Source organism: Semicossyphus pulcher, unplaced genomic scaffold (genome assembly GCF_022749685.1).
Source record: "Semicossyphus pulcher isolate SPU_LCO1_2020_fin unplaced genomic scaffold, fSemPul1.0.p SCAF_14, whole genome shotgun sequence".
Taxonomy (NCBI): Eukaryota; Metazoa; Chordata; class Actinopteri; order Labriformes; family Labridae; genus Semicossyphus; species Semicossyphus pulcher.
The window spans coordinates 199,856-215,737 of record NW_027211648.1 but is presented as its reverse complement, the minus strand read 5'-3'; the positions used below and the strand labels follow the sequence as shown (position 1 = coordinate 215,737).

The 15,882-nt window shown below is 49.0% G+C and overlaps 1 protein-coding gene across 2 annotated transcripts; it reads left to right on the top strand.

Annotated features, from left to right (window-relative positions):
* The first annotated feature begins 340 nt into the window (after positions 1-340).
* On the top strand, positions 341-15,544 carry fbxo34 (F-box protein 34). Of its 2 annotated transcripts, XM_069661830.1 has the most exons (3): positions 341-549; positions 8,405-8,547; positions 12,768-15,544. In XM_069661830.1, the coding sequence occupies exon 3, from the start codon at positions 12,775-12,777 to the stop codon at positions 14,725-14,727; it is 1,953 nt and encodes a 650-aa protein (XP_069517931.1). In that variant the 5' UTR covers positions 341-549; positions 8,405-8,547; positions 12,768-12,774; the 3' UTR covers positions 14,728-15,544. The 2 variants fall into 2 exon arrangements, with proteins under 2 accessions (XP_069517931.1, XP_069517932.1); XM_069661831.1 differs by lacking the exon at positions 341-549 and having other exon boundaries at positions 8,325-8,547.
* The last annotated feature ends 338 nt before the right edge of the window (positions 15,545-15,882 follow it).

Sequence of the window (15,882 nt, the reverse complement as noted above, 5' to 3'; positions counted from 1 at the left end):
AAATATAAAACAAATGACTGCAGAATGAAAACAACCATCCCTTAAACTTCAAATATTCATAACAGAGAAGTCCCCATCAAACATTTATATACACAACTTTTTTTGTGATTAGTCTAAAAGATATTTATAATCTAAATTCTATCAAAAGCTATTTTAACGAAGGATTTTAAAACGTTTCTTTGTGTTTGTGAAATGAATTTATAACAGACGTAAGATTAACAATACAACATAAAGATTAAATGTTGCATTCAAATTTATTATGTAGACGATCTTTGGCAGACTTTGTGTACGTCATGACGCAGCTACCCCAGCTGGACGTCAGTCTGCTCGGTCAGTAGTTGTGGTTAGCTCAGAGCAGCAGGCAGGTCCAGGAGCAGCGAAGCGATTTAAGCATTTAAAACATTTTGTCACCATTCACCGGAAAAGAGCAGCCTGCTAGAGAGTTCCTCATTAAAAGAACAAACCCGGGGAAATAAATTAATTAGTTTTGGTCGTCGCAAGAGTTTATTTTCGTCCAGCGATCACAGGCGAAGAGATTTCCTCCTTCAGGTTAGTCTGACCCTCGGCCTCTGCTCTCTGTTAGCTTCTGATGATAAACCGTGTGTGTGTATAAATAACAAGAGAGAAACTCAGTTTAATTTATCGTACAATCACTTTTTTAATGTCTTCTTACCTCACACCTCTATGTTAGTTAGCATGCGAGGCTAGTCATCTAGCCAGGTGTATACTGGTTTCAGTCGGCTGTAGCTTGTAGCTTGCTAGTTAGCGCTGCGGCTAGCGAAGTTTGGTGAGTTATGTGAGAAGTTAGCTCCGTTACAGACTGGATGTTTGATCGTTGACAGGATGTTTCAGCGTTAACTAATACTCTGTATCGTCCCACTGAGCCGCTAGAGTTGTTTTTAATGCTAAATGCTAACTGACATTAGCTGTCAGACAGTGTGATGGTTCAGAGGCCCCAGGCTGAAGTGTACAGCCTATATTTCACTCAGCAGAGCTAAGCTATGTTAGCTAGCCGAGCTGTTAGCTTCAGACTGCAGACTCAGCAGCTCGTTTAGCACTGTGCAGGTCAGCTGGTTAACACTGGTTATTGTTGGACGACTAGTTAACTGTCAGACTGTGTGGAGGACTAGTTAACTGTCAGACTGTGTGGAGGACTAGTCAACTGACAGACTGTGTGGAGGACTAGTCAACTGACGGACTGTGTGGAGGACTAGTTAACGGTCAGACTCTGTTGGAGGACTAGTTAACTGTCAGACTGTGTTGGAGGACTAGTTAACCGTCAGACTGTGTTGGAGGACTAGTTAACTGTCAGACTGTGTTGGAGGACTAGTTAACCGTCAGACTGTGTTGGAGGACTAGTTAACTGTCAGACTGTGTTGGAGGACTAGTTAACTGTCAGACTCTGTTGGAGGACTAGTTAACTGTCAGACTGTGTTGGAGGACTAGTTAACTGTCAGACTGTGTTGGAGGACTAGTTAATCGTCAGACTGTGTTGGAGGACTAGTTAACTGACAGACTGTGTGGAGGACTAGTTAACTGACGGACTGTGTTAGGGGACTAGTTAACTGACGGACTGTGTGGAGGATTAGTCAACTGACAGACTGGGTGGAGGACTAGTTAACTGACAGACTGTGTTGGAGGACTAGTTAACTGACGGACTGTGTTGGAGGACTAGTTAACTATGGACAGTAAGATGTTTGAATTGGTCGATAGTTCTGTGTCATTCCTTCCTGACTGCCAGTGGCAGTAAACAAAGTGTGTATGTTTCCTCGCACTCTGCGCAGATTGAGACCTTATGTAAACAAAGTCACCTGTGTGACGTGTAGGCTACCTGGGCGTCACAACTTATAAATACCACCAGGTAGCAAACAACCGGCCTCTTTGATCTTCTTGCTGTTAGCCGTGCGTTCTACCAGTGGTTAATTGCTCAATAGATCCGTTTTTCGGTTCTGTATTTTGCAGGTCTACGCAAAGGGAGGTAAACAGTGTGTTTGGTGTTTGTCAGCCTGCCTGTGACTTTATTGTCGGAGTGCATCTTGTTGCCCTCTAAGGCTGTGGCTGACAAGCTATCCTACCTCTCCTTTACTATCTGAAGGTATCCGAGTGTCCTTGTCTTGTGCTGGCTCGCTCATCAGCTACATTAGCCTTTTTTACTCTGCAGTTCCGCCTCAGCGCCGTAACGAAGCTCCGTCCTCATGCCACATTTGTCATTCTACAATGGACCATGCAACGCTGGCGTAAAGCCGCCCCAGTGTGTGTTTTTAAATAGCGTAAAGCAAAACGTGCGAGAGGTGTAAACAAACAGCGCATGCTTCAAATACATATACACACTGTGCTGTTCTGCCCTGCCGGCTCTGCAGTTTACATAGACGCTGTTACGCCTCTGTTACTACCTCTGATACCGGCTCAGAGGCGGAACAGCTTCGCCCCACCATTACGCCTTTGTGCGTTCTACATAGCGTAACAGAGCCGTAAAAACCCCGCCTTGAACTGGCAGTGTAAAAAGAGCTATTGACTGTCTTAAGCAGTCGGTTGTGCTTATTTAATTCTTCCTGTTGCTAGGAGCGCCAGTCGCATGCAGTGGTTAGCCCCCAGCTCTGGTCTGCTTTTCCTAGCTTTAATTATGGCAGCTAGCTTTGGTAAAATCTTTTGCTAGCTGCTAACATATTGCTGGAGGTTCTGATAGCAGGCTCTGGCTGCATATAGTTCTTGCTTGGATTACCTAGCTACACTGCGACTCAGGTGGACAGGCTAGCATTGGGCTGGATTAGCCTGACTGGCTAGCCACTTGTTGCCTGGTTGCATCGCTGTTTGTCTGCTGGTTCTGAAAGCACACAGCACTCGCTTGGGTTACCTGGCTACCTTGTAACTGTTTCTAAGGTGAACAGACTAGCAGCAGGTTGGTTTAGCCTGGTTTGCTAGTTGTGTGTTTGCCTGGTTGCTTTGTGTGTGTGTGTGTGTGTCTGTTTTTTTTTTTTTTTTTTACAGCTGCTGGATGCCTGTTTCGCGTCCTCTGGCTTAGCCACAGTTCTGACCCTGATTTCCCAGCATGACCCCCATCTGAATTGGAAGCAGTGCTGATGTGTACCTCTTGTGGGGCTCAACTTCAGGTTGAGGATAGCCATGAGTTATGCCCCAAGTGTCTTGGTGTAGGCCACCTCAGGAAAGCCCTGTCAGACCCTTGCATTAACTGTAGCATTCTTCCACTCTCTGTCAGAGAGGAAACTCTACGTCAGGTGGAGGGCCTCCTTTTTGGAGATGACCTTCCACCCTCTGGGTCTGCTCATAGAAGCTCTGTTTCCCGCAAACAGTGGGAGAAGTGCCGAGGCAGGCCACAGGAAGAGCACAGAAGCCCAGACCGTAAGAAGGCGAAGGGGCAAGCTCCCTCTCGCCAGGAGATGGAAGCTTTACGGGCTGAGATAGAGCAGTGTAAAGCTCTAGTGTGGGCTCCACCTCCCCCACCCGACCCTCGGGCAGCTGCCTGGGACCTGGGTGAAGATGGGGATTTTGCAATGTCAACAAGGGCATTGAACTCTCAGTTCCCCTGAACTGTCAAGTCCACGGGCCGAGCCTGCCAGTCTAGAAGCTAAGGATGTGCACTGTCCCAGGCCACAGTGACGTCTCTCGAAGGCTTATGATACGGCTGCCAGGATGGCTCATATTGGACACTCCCTCTGTTCTCATGCTGGCCCAGTCCACCATGTTCCAGCCTGAGCACGAATCAGAGAGACATGGCTGACCTGAATGATTGCAGCACTTCAGGCCTTTGGGCTGATGACCAGGGAACTTGGTTGATTGATGTTCTCACGTCAGGTGTGGCTCACACAGACGCCTATTAGGGACCGATTATCGGCTGGGCCAATTATCGGCATTTTGACGCATATCCGACGACCGATAAGAGATCAATTTAAAAGGGGGTTATTTTGGCTCTGATGCAGCCGCGCCTCTCTGTCTGCAGTCACTACTCTGTCTCCAGCATTGTCCCACCCACAGCACTGATTGGTTACACGCAGAGCCATGGCACAGGTAACAGCCAATCAGCAGTGAAAGCTGTGCATGCAGAGTGCTCACACACGGCGGAGAGGAGAAAAAGTTCATTTCTTTGCACATTTTATTTAACTTTGTTTTATTTACTTTATAAAACTTCAGGAAGTTATTTATTTATTTATTTAAATTTTCAGTGAACTTTATAAGAGATGCTGCTGACCCTGGGAACGCCCTGCGCTTTTTGTTTGTTTGTTGAATACACATATGCTTAAAGGCATTTAAACAAAGTTAAGTTTTGACGCCAATATTTTCACATTTACTGCAAATGAATATCGGCTCCAAATATCGGTTATCGGCCTCCTTGACTACTAATAATCGGTATCGGCCCTGAAAAAACCATATCGGTCTATCTCTAGCGCCTATGTCAGATGACTATAGGCAGACCCTGTGAAAGCTCCCTGTTGTGCCAGGCCAGTTGTTTGTGCCTGAGGCAGAACAAGCACTTAAGCGCAGGAAACAATCAAGCCAGGCTTCAGAAGCCTGGGGTCACCACAATCCACGAAACGTGGGACACCGGACCTACGTCTTTCTCAGCACCTGAACCGAGCACAACAACCCTGGCAACACAGCCAGTTTGTTGTAGGCAGTTGGCAGCAGCCCAGAGCTGAACAACCTCCACCTCACCAACCCCAGCAGGTGCAAGGGTGGAACCAGCGTCCCCCAAATAAACCCCAGGGCATACGTTGATAGCTGGAGACCGGCTGTGGGCAGATTTTCATAGCAGCACCCGAACTACTGGGCAGCCCATTCCCAAGATACAGGGGTTTGCAACACCATGTCACAGGGTTACAGGATGCAGTTCCACAGCCGGCCCCAACCGCCTTCAAGGGTCAAGGTGACCTCGGTCACAGACCCACTGATGGCTAATTTCTTGTCTCAGGAGATAGCCACACTCTTGGACAAAAGGCCATAACAGTTGTAGACCCACCTACACAGAAACATGGGTTCTACTCAACCTATTTCCTCATACCCAAAAAAGGCAGCTCCTTCAGGCCTGTACTAGACCTAAAGAGGTCGAACCAGTTTCTGAAGGTCCTCCCATTTCGCATGTTGCGTACAATCGACTTCCTTCAGGCAGTTGCTCAAGGAGAGTGGTTCACCTCCATAGACCTGAAATGCGCCTACTTTCATGTTCCAATTCACCCTGAACACAGAAAGTTCCTTCGCTTTGCCTTTCACAGGTGGGTAAAGGTCAAAGTATCTGTAAACAGAGTCATGTAGTTTGAGAGTTTCAAATCAAGCAGAATTGCGATTAAGAATTAAGAATTGCGATTCTGACATGGAGCATCCCTAGTGATGGTCCAGCCCACATGTAAACAAATGTTCGTACATTGAAGTAGTATTCAATGTTCAAAAAGTAAAGAATGGGAGCATGGGCTGTGACAGGAACCGCAATTAAGTTGAATCTGTAAGTGACAACAATGAAATATTGGCAAATGATGAACAATGATACCTTTCTGACTTTTGATAGTTTGTGTGTCTTCCAGTGTTTACATATTTGAACAAATACATGCTGGAGGTCAGATTTTTAAAATACATTTCTTTATTTAACCAGGAAGGCCCTTGAGATAAAATGTCTTTTCTGAGGGAGGCCAATAAAGATAAAAAAACAATAACAAACAGGAAATACGATCTTCAAATACACAAGGAAAAGACTAAGACCAGCTCAAACGAAACATTACATTTTTCAGAAACATGGACCAAGTCCAGGCAGCAAAGTAGGCGGAAACTTTTTCGTAGCTCTTTACAAACCCTTGGAACGTTAGAGAGCCGCCTAGTGGAACGAAGCTGAATACCGCTGGAAGAAGTTAATGGTCCTTCTGGTTTCCAGGCAACATGTGATGCCATGATAGTGTGTCTCATTCCTCATGTTTATACGGTTCTCAAACCCTCACGCACTCACGCCTGACGTCATTACAGTCTCTGTTCAGTGCTCAGGCTTTAGGGGGGAGAGATGTCATGACCTGCTGTGCCAAAAACCTCCCACCATTCTTCTATATCCTTGATCACTTCCTGTCTCTTCCGATCACTTCCTGTTTTGTAGATGTGAAGTGTTATTGTTGTATTGATCTGATCAGTGAGCAGCTCTCTCTCTGTCTGCACTTTGACCTTTGACCTGTGATCAACCGAGCAGCTGATACAAACTGATCTGGTCTGTTCATTCTGATGTTTTTGTCTCTGTTTAGATCAGTGTTGTCACAATCACAGAATTTCAAACTTCGTAAAGATTCTCGATACCTGTTTTGTTACCACGGCAACAAAATATAGAAGTCCTAGGAACAAAAAAGGAGGTGACTTTCTTGTTTATTTCCCTCCTTCACACAGAGCTGCTACAGAACAGCTCATGGGACAGACTGAAAAGATTGTTAGAATCTTCCCTGTGAATCATCGGCATCTAGGAGACGTGTGAGCTGCTCTCTGCAGAGGGTCTGCCCTTCAGCTGTGGTTCTATTCTGTCTGTCTGCTCTGCTCTGTCTGCTTCTTTGAGAGACAGACACACAGTCGACTTCGGCCTATAAAATCTGACTCCTGTCCCGTCCTGTGGGGTTGTACGGGGGTGTAGGCGTGTTACTTTGTTGTTTGGAGCGTAGCCGCTGTGAAACAATCGGATCATAATGTTTCATTGCTTTATTCTCTCTCTCCACTTCCTCTCTATGTTGCTCGACCACAGCTCCTCTCTCTCTTTAACTCGGTGCAGCTTTGTGTTGAAAATGTGACTGTAGATCTGTTGTTTGTTTCAAAGCGTCGGTACCTATCGGTGCTAATGAAGGTTGAAATAACAGATTGTACCGTTTGAAACGGGTGTTATTTTATTTTTTATTTAACCTTTATTTAACCAGGTAGTCCCATTGAGATTAAGAATCTCCTTCTCAAGGGAGACCTGGCCAAGACAGCAAAAAACACAAAGTTGCAGACAGACGCACAAACAGGGACACATTAAAAAAGAAACTGCAGACATTACAAACATTATACTGGTTTTACATGAACTGAAACATTCGACTTGTTCTGATATCAGCCTCAGCCTATCGACCTGGTCCCAGGTAGTTCACTGCTCTGATACTGTCAGTTATTGGCTCTGAGGTCACCTGGATCCAGGTGGTGTCTGAACTTCTGTCAACCCTGCAGGGGTCAATACAGACAGAAGTGTGTGAACAATAAAGAGTTGGGCTGAATGATTTAGAAAAAATGATTTTGACTTGTATTGCGATTTCGCTATATTTTGTGATGTTACAGTGAATGTTAATTTTTATATCATTATTCTCATTTTCATTGGAAAATGTGAGCAGGTGATTATGGTGTGAGTGTTGCAGGGATCTGGACCAAGCGGAATACGTGATACTTTGGTCTGTGTTTGATCTCTGCAGCACAATATTTACCGGAAAATAATGTGTCAATCTTAATATTGATTTAAATAATGTGACAGAACCGTGCAGCCCTCGTGTCGTGTTTCTGTGTAGCTCTCAGCTGTTTGATGAAGACGTGAACGTTTTTATTTCAGGATGAAACCTGAACAGCTGACGACCTTTGACCCCGTCCTGACTGCTTTACATTATAGTCTAGTCTGTTATATTTGAGGAGGATGATGTTCAGCCTGCATAAGTCATACTAACTAACGCCGGGAAAACACACCGGACACCGAAGCGCTGCGAATAGCCGTGGAGCGGCGCCCGTTTCCTTTCGGCGCCCATGTTAACCGATTGTGTCGTTCACACCAGACGCGCCGCAGCGCACACCTCCGCGGCCGGCTCACGCCCTGCAGCGATCATTTTGGCGTCTGGTCTATTTTTTCCGCGAGCCGCGAGCAATCGCGTCAATCCTGGCAGGAAGTCACACATGAAACAACGAGAGAATCCGGTCAATTTTCAAAATTAAAACTATTTTCAAAATAAAACACCGCAATTGACAAATGCGATGTTATATTTGTGTGCTTTTATATATTTGTCAGCATCTAAACAGAGCGCGAGAGAGATGAAGATACACACAGACACACAAACATAGACACACACACAGACACACACACACAAGAAAAAAAACAGCTCCAGATGTGAGTAAACGACAGCTGAGGAGCAGAGGCGCTTGTCGACCGGCGCGGAGAAATGCGCGTCTGGTATGAACGGAAGTGCTCCGGCTCGCGCGCGGTTTTCGTTGCGTGGCGCTTCGCAGCGCTTTGGCATCCGGTGTGTTCCCGGCGTAACTCTGAATGTTGGAACACATCCCAGCATGCACCAGTGTCTGTACTTCTTTATTAGTTTCCAGTCAGCTCGTCCACAGGACCTTCATCTGCGACACCTCACAGCACAGTGTGTGATATATATTCAATTGTGTGTGTGTGTGTGTGTCTGTGTGTTTCCTGCAGTGTGTGTGGGCAGAGCCAGAGGACAGATGCTGTTTCCTGTGTGGGAGGAGTCACCGTGAACGTCTGAGGGATGTGAAGCTGAACAATCAGAGGAGCTGTCACTCAAACCAAGACCACAGCCCCAAACCAGCAGCAGAGTGCAGGTACAAAACCTGTATAACATGAGTGAGACACAACATATGAACAGCTGTCTACGCCCACTACAGCTTTGTAGTCTGTAGGATGACATCACTGATGATGTAATTCGGCAAGGGTTACCCCCCCTCCATGCTGAAGCTTCACAGTGTGAGAGGACGTCACAGACACGTCTTATGAAAGCAGAATCAAACATGTGAAACACCTGTGAACAGGGACGAGCTGCAACAACAAGTATTATTAAATACATATTTTACTAATGAAATAATTAAACATGTAAAATCTGTTTCTGCGTAAACAAACGTCTGAGCTGCAGGAGCGTCGAGCTCACTGGGAACTATTAGGATTACACAACGTGAAGTCACAGAGGCTGATCACAGCCAGAAACACTGTTACATAAACACTGAGCGGGGTCAGAGGTCACACACACAGACACTCGCAGAGCAGCAGCTCTTGCTAGCTAGCTGCCAACAGTCAAACAGAAAGGTGGGGGGGGGGGGGTCCTGAGAACATGTTCAGGTTCTCTCTGGGTTTGTTTGTGGAACGACTCCAAACTGAGGTGTGTGTGTGTGCGTGTGTGTGTGTGTGTGTGTGCGTGCGTGCGTGCGTGTGTGTACATGTGGATGAAGGAACACAAAGAAAACGGTGAAAGGGAACAAGGACTAAAGGAAAGTACTCTGTGATGGGCTGAGACAGCTGTCAATCAAAGCTCCCAAACCTTAGAAGTAATCGGACTCAACGAACTTCAGGTTGTTTATATAAAATAAATGTATTTAGAAGGAGTTTTTAAGGTTTAGGTTTTTACACTTCACCTCAGCACAGTTTGACCACAGCAGCACCTAGTGGATGTTAGAGGAACTGCAGCCACAGTTTCTACCTCCAGTCAAACTGAACCAGACATCAGGCTCCGCCTGCACACGGGGTGACGGGTGTATTACAGAAACACTGTTTGGATCTCTATCTACTGCTAGCAACATTAGCATTGTAAATAAGATAAGATAAGCGCCACCTGGAGTTCTGGAGTAATAAATAGAGCAAGCAGCGCAGTGATGTAGCAGCTCTGCGTGGCTCTGCTGAGATACAGTGGTGTTAGCAGCTAAATGCTAACATGATGTTAAGCAGGTACATTGTTTAGCATGCTGGCATTAGCTTATTAGCCATAAACACAGAGTCCACTAGTGTTAACAAGTGTTAACTGTAAACCCTTCTACTCCCCCCGTGAGTTCGCTTCATTCATTCTGGTCGGTGTTTACATCCCACCGCAGGCCAACGTGCAGGAGGCACAGCACGCGCTCGCCGACCACATCCTGTGTGTGGAGCGGACGAACCCGGACTCCTTAGTTATTGTCCTCGGGGACTTTAACAAAGGTAACCTCAGCCATGAACTCCCAAAATACTTTGTTTGTTAAATGCCCGACCAGAGAGGAGAATGTTTTGGATCACTGTTACACCACCGTGAGCAGCGCTTACTGCTGCAGTCTGACTGAGCACTGCAGTCTGGATGAGTACGCAGAGGCTGTGACGTCATATATCAGCTTGCGTGGACTGCTGTGTAACATCACGCACCACGGTGAGTAACAACAACCACAAGCCCTGGTTCGCAGCCAAACTCAGACGGCTGAGGCAGTTAGAGGAGGAGGCGTTTAGGAGTGGGGACAGAGACAGCTACAAACAGGCTAAATACACCTTCAGCCGGGCGGTGACAGAAGCTCAGCGTCTGTACTCTGAGAAACTACAGCAGCAGTTTTCAGGGGGAGATGCTGACTCAGTCTGGAAGGCTCTCAGACAGCTCACCAGCTACAAGCCGAAACACCCCCACTCTGTTAACGACCTGCACCTTGCCAACGACCTGAACGAGTTTTACTGTCGCTTTGATAGACGATGGGACAGTCCTGACACCGTCCCCCGGGACTCCATTCAACAGGTACAGATTATCACCTCCACCTCCCCCCCCCACACACACCTCAGCAACAACTCTCTCTATCATGGAGGGAGATGTTAACAGGATTTTTAAGAGACAGAACCCCCACAAAGCAGCCGGACTCAGCAGGAACCTATGCCAGGATCCTGTCTGTGGATTTCAGCTGCCTTCAACACGATCATCCCGGCTCTGCTTCAGGACAAGCTCTCCCAGCTGAACGTGCCCGACTCCACCTGCAGGTGGATCACAGACTTCCTGTCCGACAGGAGGCAGCAGGTGAAGCTGGGGAAACACGTCTCTGACTCCAGGACCATCAGCACCGGCTCCCCTCAAGGCTGCGTTCTTCCCCCTCTGCTCTTCTCCCTGTACACCAACAGCTGCGCCTCCAGTCATCAGTCCGTCAAGCTCCTGAAGCTCGCGGGCGACACCACCCTCATTGGACTCATCTCTGGTGGGGACGAGTCTGCCTACAGGTGGGAGATTGACCACCTGGTGACCTGGTGTGGTGAGAACAACCTGGAGCTTAATGCTCTGAGGACAGTGGAGATGGTTGTGGACTTTAGAAGGACAGCAGCCACACCCGCCCCCATCACCATCAGCGACTCCACTGTTTCCACTGTGGAGTCTTTCCGCTTCCTGGGGACCATCATCAGCCAGGACCTCAAGTGGGAGCGGAACATCGGCTCAAAGGGACAGCAGAGGATGTACTTCCTGCGGCAGCTGAAGAAGGTCAACCTGCCAAAGACAATGATGGTGCACTTCTACACCGCCATCGTTGAGTCCATCCTCACCTGCTCCATCACCGTGCGGTACGCCGCTGCCACTGCCAGGGACAAGGGCAGGCTGCAGCGTATCATCCGCTCTGCAGAGAGGGTGATTGGCTGCAATCTGCCATCTCGAGGACCTGTACACATCCAGGACCCTCAGGCGTGCAGGTAAGATCGAGGCCGACCCCTCTGACCCCGCTCACAGTCTCTTTGAGACCCTCCCCTCTGGCAAGGGGCTGCGCTCCATCAGGACCAAAACCTCCCGACACAGGAACAGTTTCTTCCCCTCTGCTGCCAGCCTCGTCAACAAGGCCCCAACAACACCCCACCCCCCCACGTGACACGGACTCTCATCCAGCCCCTCAGTCACTTTTAATTCCACGAATGTTTAAGACTCAGACTGTGCGTTACATTAACACACACTGGACTCTGCACTATTTTTAACTTTAACTTTACACTGTAAGCTTTTTGCACTCACTAATATCCTGCACATGTGTACAGTTTTTAATCTTTTTATTTTATTCTATTTAATTCTTTTACTTATTTTTCTTCTAGTTCTGTGTTAATTGAACTAGAATAGTCACTGCACCGAAATCACCTCAACAAATTCCTTGTATATGTGAACCTAGTTGGCAATAAACCTGATTCTGATTCTGATGGTGCCGCTAAATAACGATGAGCTACAGCAGGATGTTCGCTCAGACTCAGAGTGCAGAGGAGGAGGAGGCTGCTGTGTTCCAGTAAAACCAGCGAGTCTCTCTGGGTATCTCTGGGACTCGCCAGCGCTTAAAGGTCATTCATCACCATGCAGCTGATAATACTATGTGTGTGCGTGTGATTGTCTTCAGACGCCTGCTGACAGTTGTGTCCTTGAAAGGCCTGATCTGTTTATAACTCTGCTTATCTGCAGCTTAAGCTCACAGAGAGCTTGTTAGCTTCAAATTAGCCAGGTTAACAAGCACACATCACCATGCTAACATGTCCACTGTAAAAATGCTAACATGCTAATGTCTAGCGGATATATAGTGATCAACAAGTGCATCCTCTTAGGTTAGCCTGTTAGCATGTGAGCAGTCATTATTTTTTGTTATTTAACCAGGTAAAAGCTTGTTGAGATACAGAATCTCAAAGGTGACCTGGCCAAGAGGCAGCAGAAATGTTACAAAACACAACACCACGAATATAACAACACAAACAACATCTGCACAGTCAATAAAATAAAGAACAAAATATGATAAGATAGTTTAAATGAGCGTACCATCTGATTTAAAAACCCAATGCTTTCCAGTTCCTTCATTCTAAGGGTTTCACAAAGCTGTCAAGTGGGACCAATTCAGCTCGCAGTGAGTTCCATGCAGAGGAATTAGTTCTGAAGCCTCGAGTATCAGAAAAGTGATGATGTCCTCCCTCTCTCTCTCCCTTTCTCTCTCTCTCTCTCTCTCTCTCTCACTCTCTCTCTCTCTCTCTCTCTCTCTCTCTCTCACTCTCACTCTCACTCTCACCCTCTCTCTCTCTCTCTCTCTCTCTCTCTCTCTCTCAGGACCATCATGCACCTGAAGTCGTGTCAGCAGCTTGTGCGTTCAGAGTTGTGTTGTGATGTCTCCAGTGTTCAGCAGGGTGCGCTGTTGAGGACCTGCAGCAGTAACCATGGGAACAGTGGCCGCCTCCCACTGAGCGTGCTCTCCACCAACACGCTTCGACGCAGCAACACAACAGACATCAGCGTCAGCAGCAGTGTGGCGTCTCTGTGGCTGAAGGCGTCGCCCAGCACTGCCCTGCAGCTCCTCCCACGGCCGACGGGCTGTGAGAACGAGGCGCTCAGGCTGCATCAGATCACCTCCGAGGACACCGATGCACCGCTGGACATCTGGAACGTCATCAAGCCTGGACACGTCCGAGAGAAGATCGCCATTTTTGCTTCAGATGGGGGACGGACAGACGGCAGTCGGGGCAGCGAATGCACCAGCAACTCTGTAAGCCGGGACAGGACACCATCAGCATGTCAGAGCCACGCCCCCATGACGGCGCTGATACGGGCCGTGAAAGCGAAGGGAAGCTGGGAGGAAAAATGCAACGCCAAACGGCGCCGCAGGTCAGGAAACAACCAGAACCTCCAGCAGGACCAGAGGACCCAGGCTGCACAGCAGCTCGCCCTCACAGCTTCTCCACAGCGACTGGACTCGGACCAGTCGGTTGGCATGCGGCGTGCAGGTGAGCAGGTGACAGAGGAGGAGGGGGAGGAGATGAAGGTGTCGGTTGGGGAGATGGTGGCGTTCCTAGAGCAGAGAGCCAGCGAGCAGCAGCCAGACTCCAAACCTGTGCTCACCCTGCAGAGGAGCTCCGCCTCCATTACTCTATCCAGAGCCCCGCCCCCTGAACTCAGGGAGGGCTCAGAAGTCAGGGGGGAGGAGCCAGAGAGCATCAAGGTGTCAGACATGGTGGCCAGGCTGGAGTCGGAGTGTCTGAGGAGGAGGACAGAGGGAGACCTGTCGAGGAGCAACAGCCTGAGGAGGACAGTGGGACGAGTCCTGCTGGCTACCGGGGATCAAAGTCCCGCCCACTTCCTGCCTGCATCACTTTCATCTGTGACATCATTGTCCTCAACACTGTCTGGGGTGCAGCCTGTGGGCAGGGAGCCAATCAGCTGCTCAGAAACACAACCTGTCTCAACTCTGACCCCTCCCTCCTCACCTGGCCTGGCCATGCCCCCTTCAGGTGTGGCTGAAGGTCTACAGAGAGTAGCCCCGCCCCTCACACAGAACACGCCCCCTCAGTGTGTGGAGGCAGAGCCTCTACCTGGACTGTTGTTTTTGTCTCCTGCTGCCACAGAGATACTCTGCCCCTCAGACTCTGCCCCTCCCCCAATTAACCTAGAGCCCCACCCCCCTCGCTATAGAATGACCTGTGACCTGGAGCCCTGCCCCCCTATTGCTCTCCCTGACTCCAACAGCCAATCAGAGAGGAGGAGGAGGCAGGCTGAGCAGGAGCAGGCTGTGGGTTTGAGTCTTTGTTCCACCGTACTTCCTGTTGGACGGCGTGCGTCGCAGGACTTCCTGTTGATGCGTCAGCGGCTGCAGCAGCTCCTGGAGCCGCAGCCGTACCTGTCGGTGCTGCCGCATCACCTGCTGGTTAAGATCTTCCTGCTGCTGCCCACGCACAGCCTCGCCGCGCTAAAGTGCACCTGCCACTACTTTCTGTTCCTCATCGACTCGTATGGTGTGCGGCCTGCCGACTCACTCTGGGTGTCCGACCCCCGTTACTGCGACGACCCCTGCAAGCAATGCAAGAAGCGTTATGTGCGCGGCGACGTGTCGCTGTGCCGCTGGCACCACAAGCCGTTCTGCCGGGCGCTGCCACATGGGCCCGGGTTCTGGATGTGTTGCCACGGCGCACGCAGGGACGCACCTGGCTGCAACGTGGGTCTTCATGACAACCGCTGGGTGCCGGCCTTCCACAGCATCAACGTGCCGATATACAGGAGGAGTCGCCATGACGACTGAGACCCTCTGTGTGCGTGTGCGTGTGCGTGTGCGCCGTGTGGCGTCCCCGGATGCTCAGCCTCCCTCACATGTGATCAGCTGATCTTTGTTTACATGAAAATGTTGCCGCTTCCTGTCGCTCACTCTCACGTCATTTGTTGTTTTTCTGGGGTCCCAGCCAGGACTCCTCTTCTTCTGTGGTGTCTGAGGTCACAGTGAGTTGTCGTCAAACTGAGGATCAGATCACAAACTAAAACTTTGACTGTCAATGAATTTGTTTTAAAGGACCCTCAATGACCTGCTGACCCCTGTGGACCAATCAGAACCATCATGAGTTCAACATTAATAACCATCCGTCAGTCTGAGAGTCAGAGCAGCTTCATTCTGTCAGTGTGGAGGTGGATTCCTGATCTGAACCAGAATAACCTGATCACTTTACATATTCTCTCTTTCAGTGATGTTCTGTGTACCTGTGAGGAGGTGGAGCTTCAGCGGGGGGCGGGGCTTCAGCTGTGCTGTGTGTTGAGCATCAGTGATGATGTAGATGAACTTCTGGGCACCTTGCTTCTGTTTACATTTGTACATAAGAGTCTATGAGGATAATGTGTTGAATCAGCAGCTGAGTGATGATCACTTCACGAGTCTGTCGGAGGAGAAAAGAGGAAACGTGGCCTTTTGGAAACGATGCAATAAGACTGATGACGAGAAAAAATAATATCAGGAGAAAAGAGGAAACGGCCTTTGACCTTCAGAGATTTCAGTTTTTTAAGGTTTGTAGTTTTTTGTCTGCGGCTGTTAAACGTGTTGCTTTAATAAAGTGCTTTATCATCGCTTCTTGTTTGGGTTCAAAACGACTCCTCTGTCTTTGTTTCCTGTTTGTCCTCCTGCTGAGCGTGGCTGAGCTGAGCGTGGCTGAGCTGAGCTGAGCTGGGCTGAGCGTGGCTGAGCTGAGCTGGGCTGAGCTGAGCTGAGCTGAGCTGAGCGTGGCTGAGCGTGGCTGAGCTGAGCTGAGCGTGGCTGAGCTGAGCTGAGCTGAGCTGAGCTGAGCTGGGCTGAGCGTGGCTGAGCTGAGCGTGGCTGAGCGTGGCTGAGCGTGGCTGAGCGTGGCTGAGCTGAGCGTGGCTGAGCTGAGCTGAGCTGAGCTGAGCTGAGCTGGGCTGAGCGTGGCTGAGCTGA

Excerpts from the sequence above, each read along its gene's own strand:
- fbxo34 (XM_069661830.1), top strand. The coding sequence starts at position 12,775 with ATGCACCTGAAGTCGTGTCAGCAGCTTGTGCGTTCAGAGTTGTGTTGT.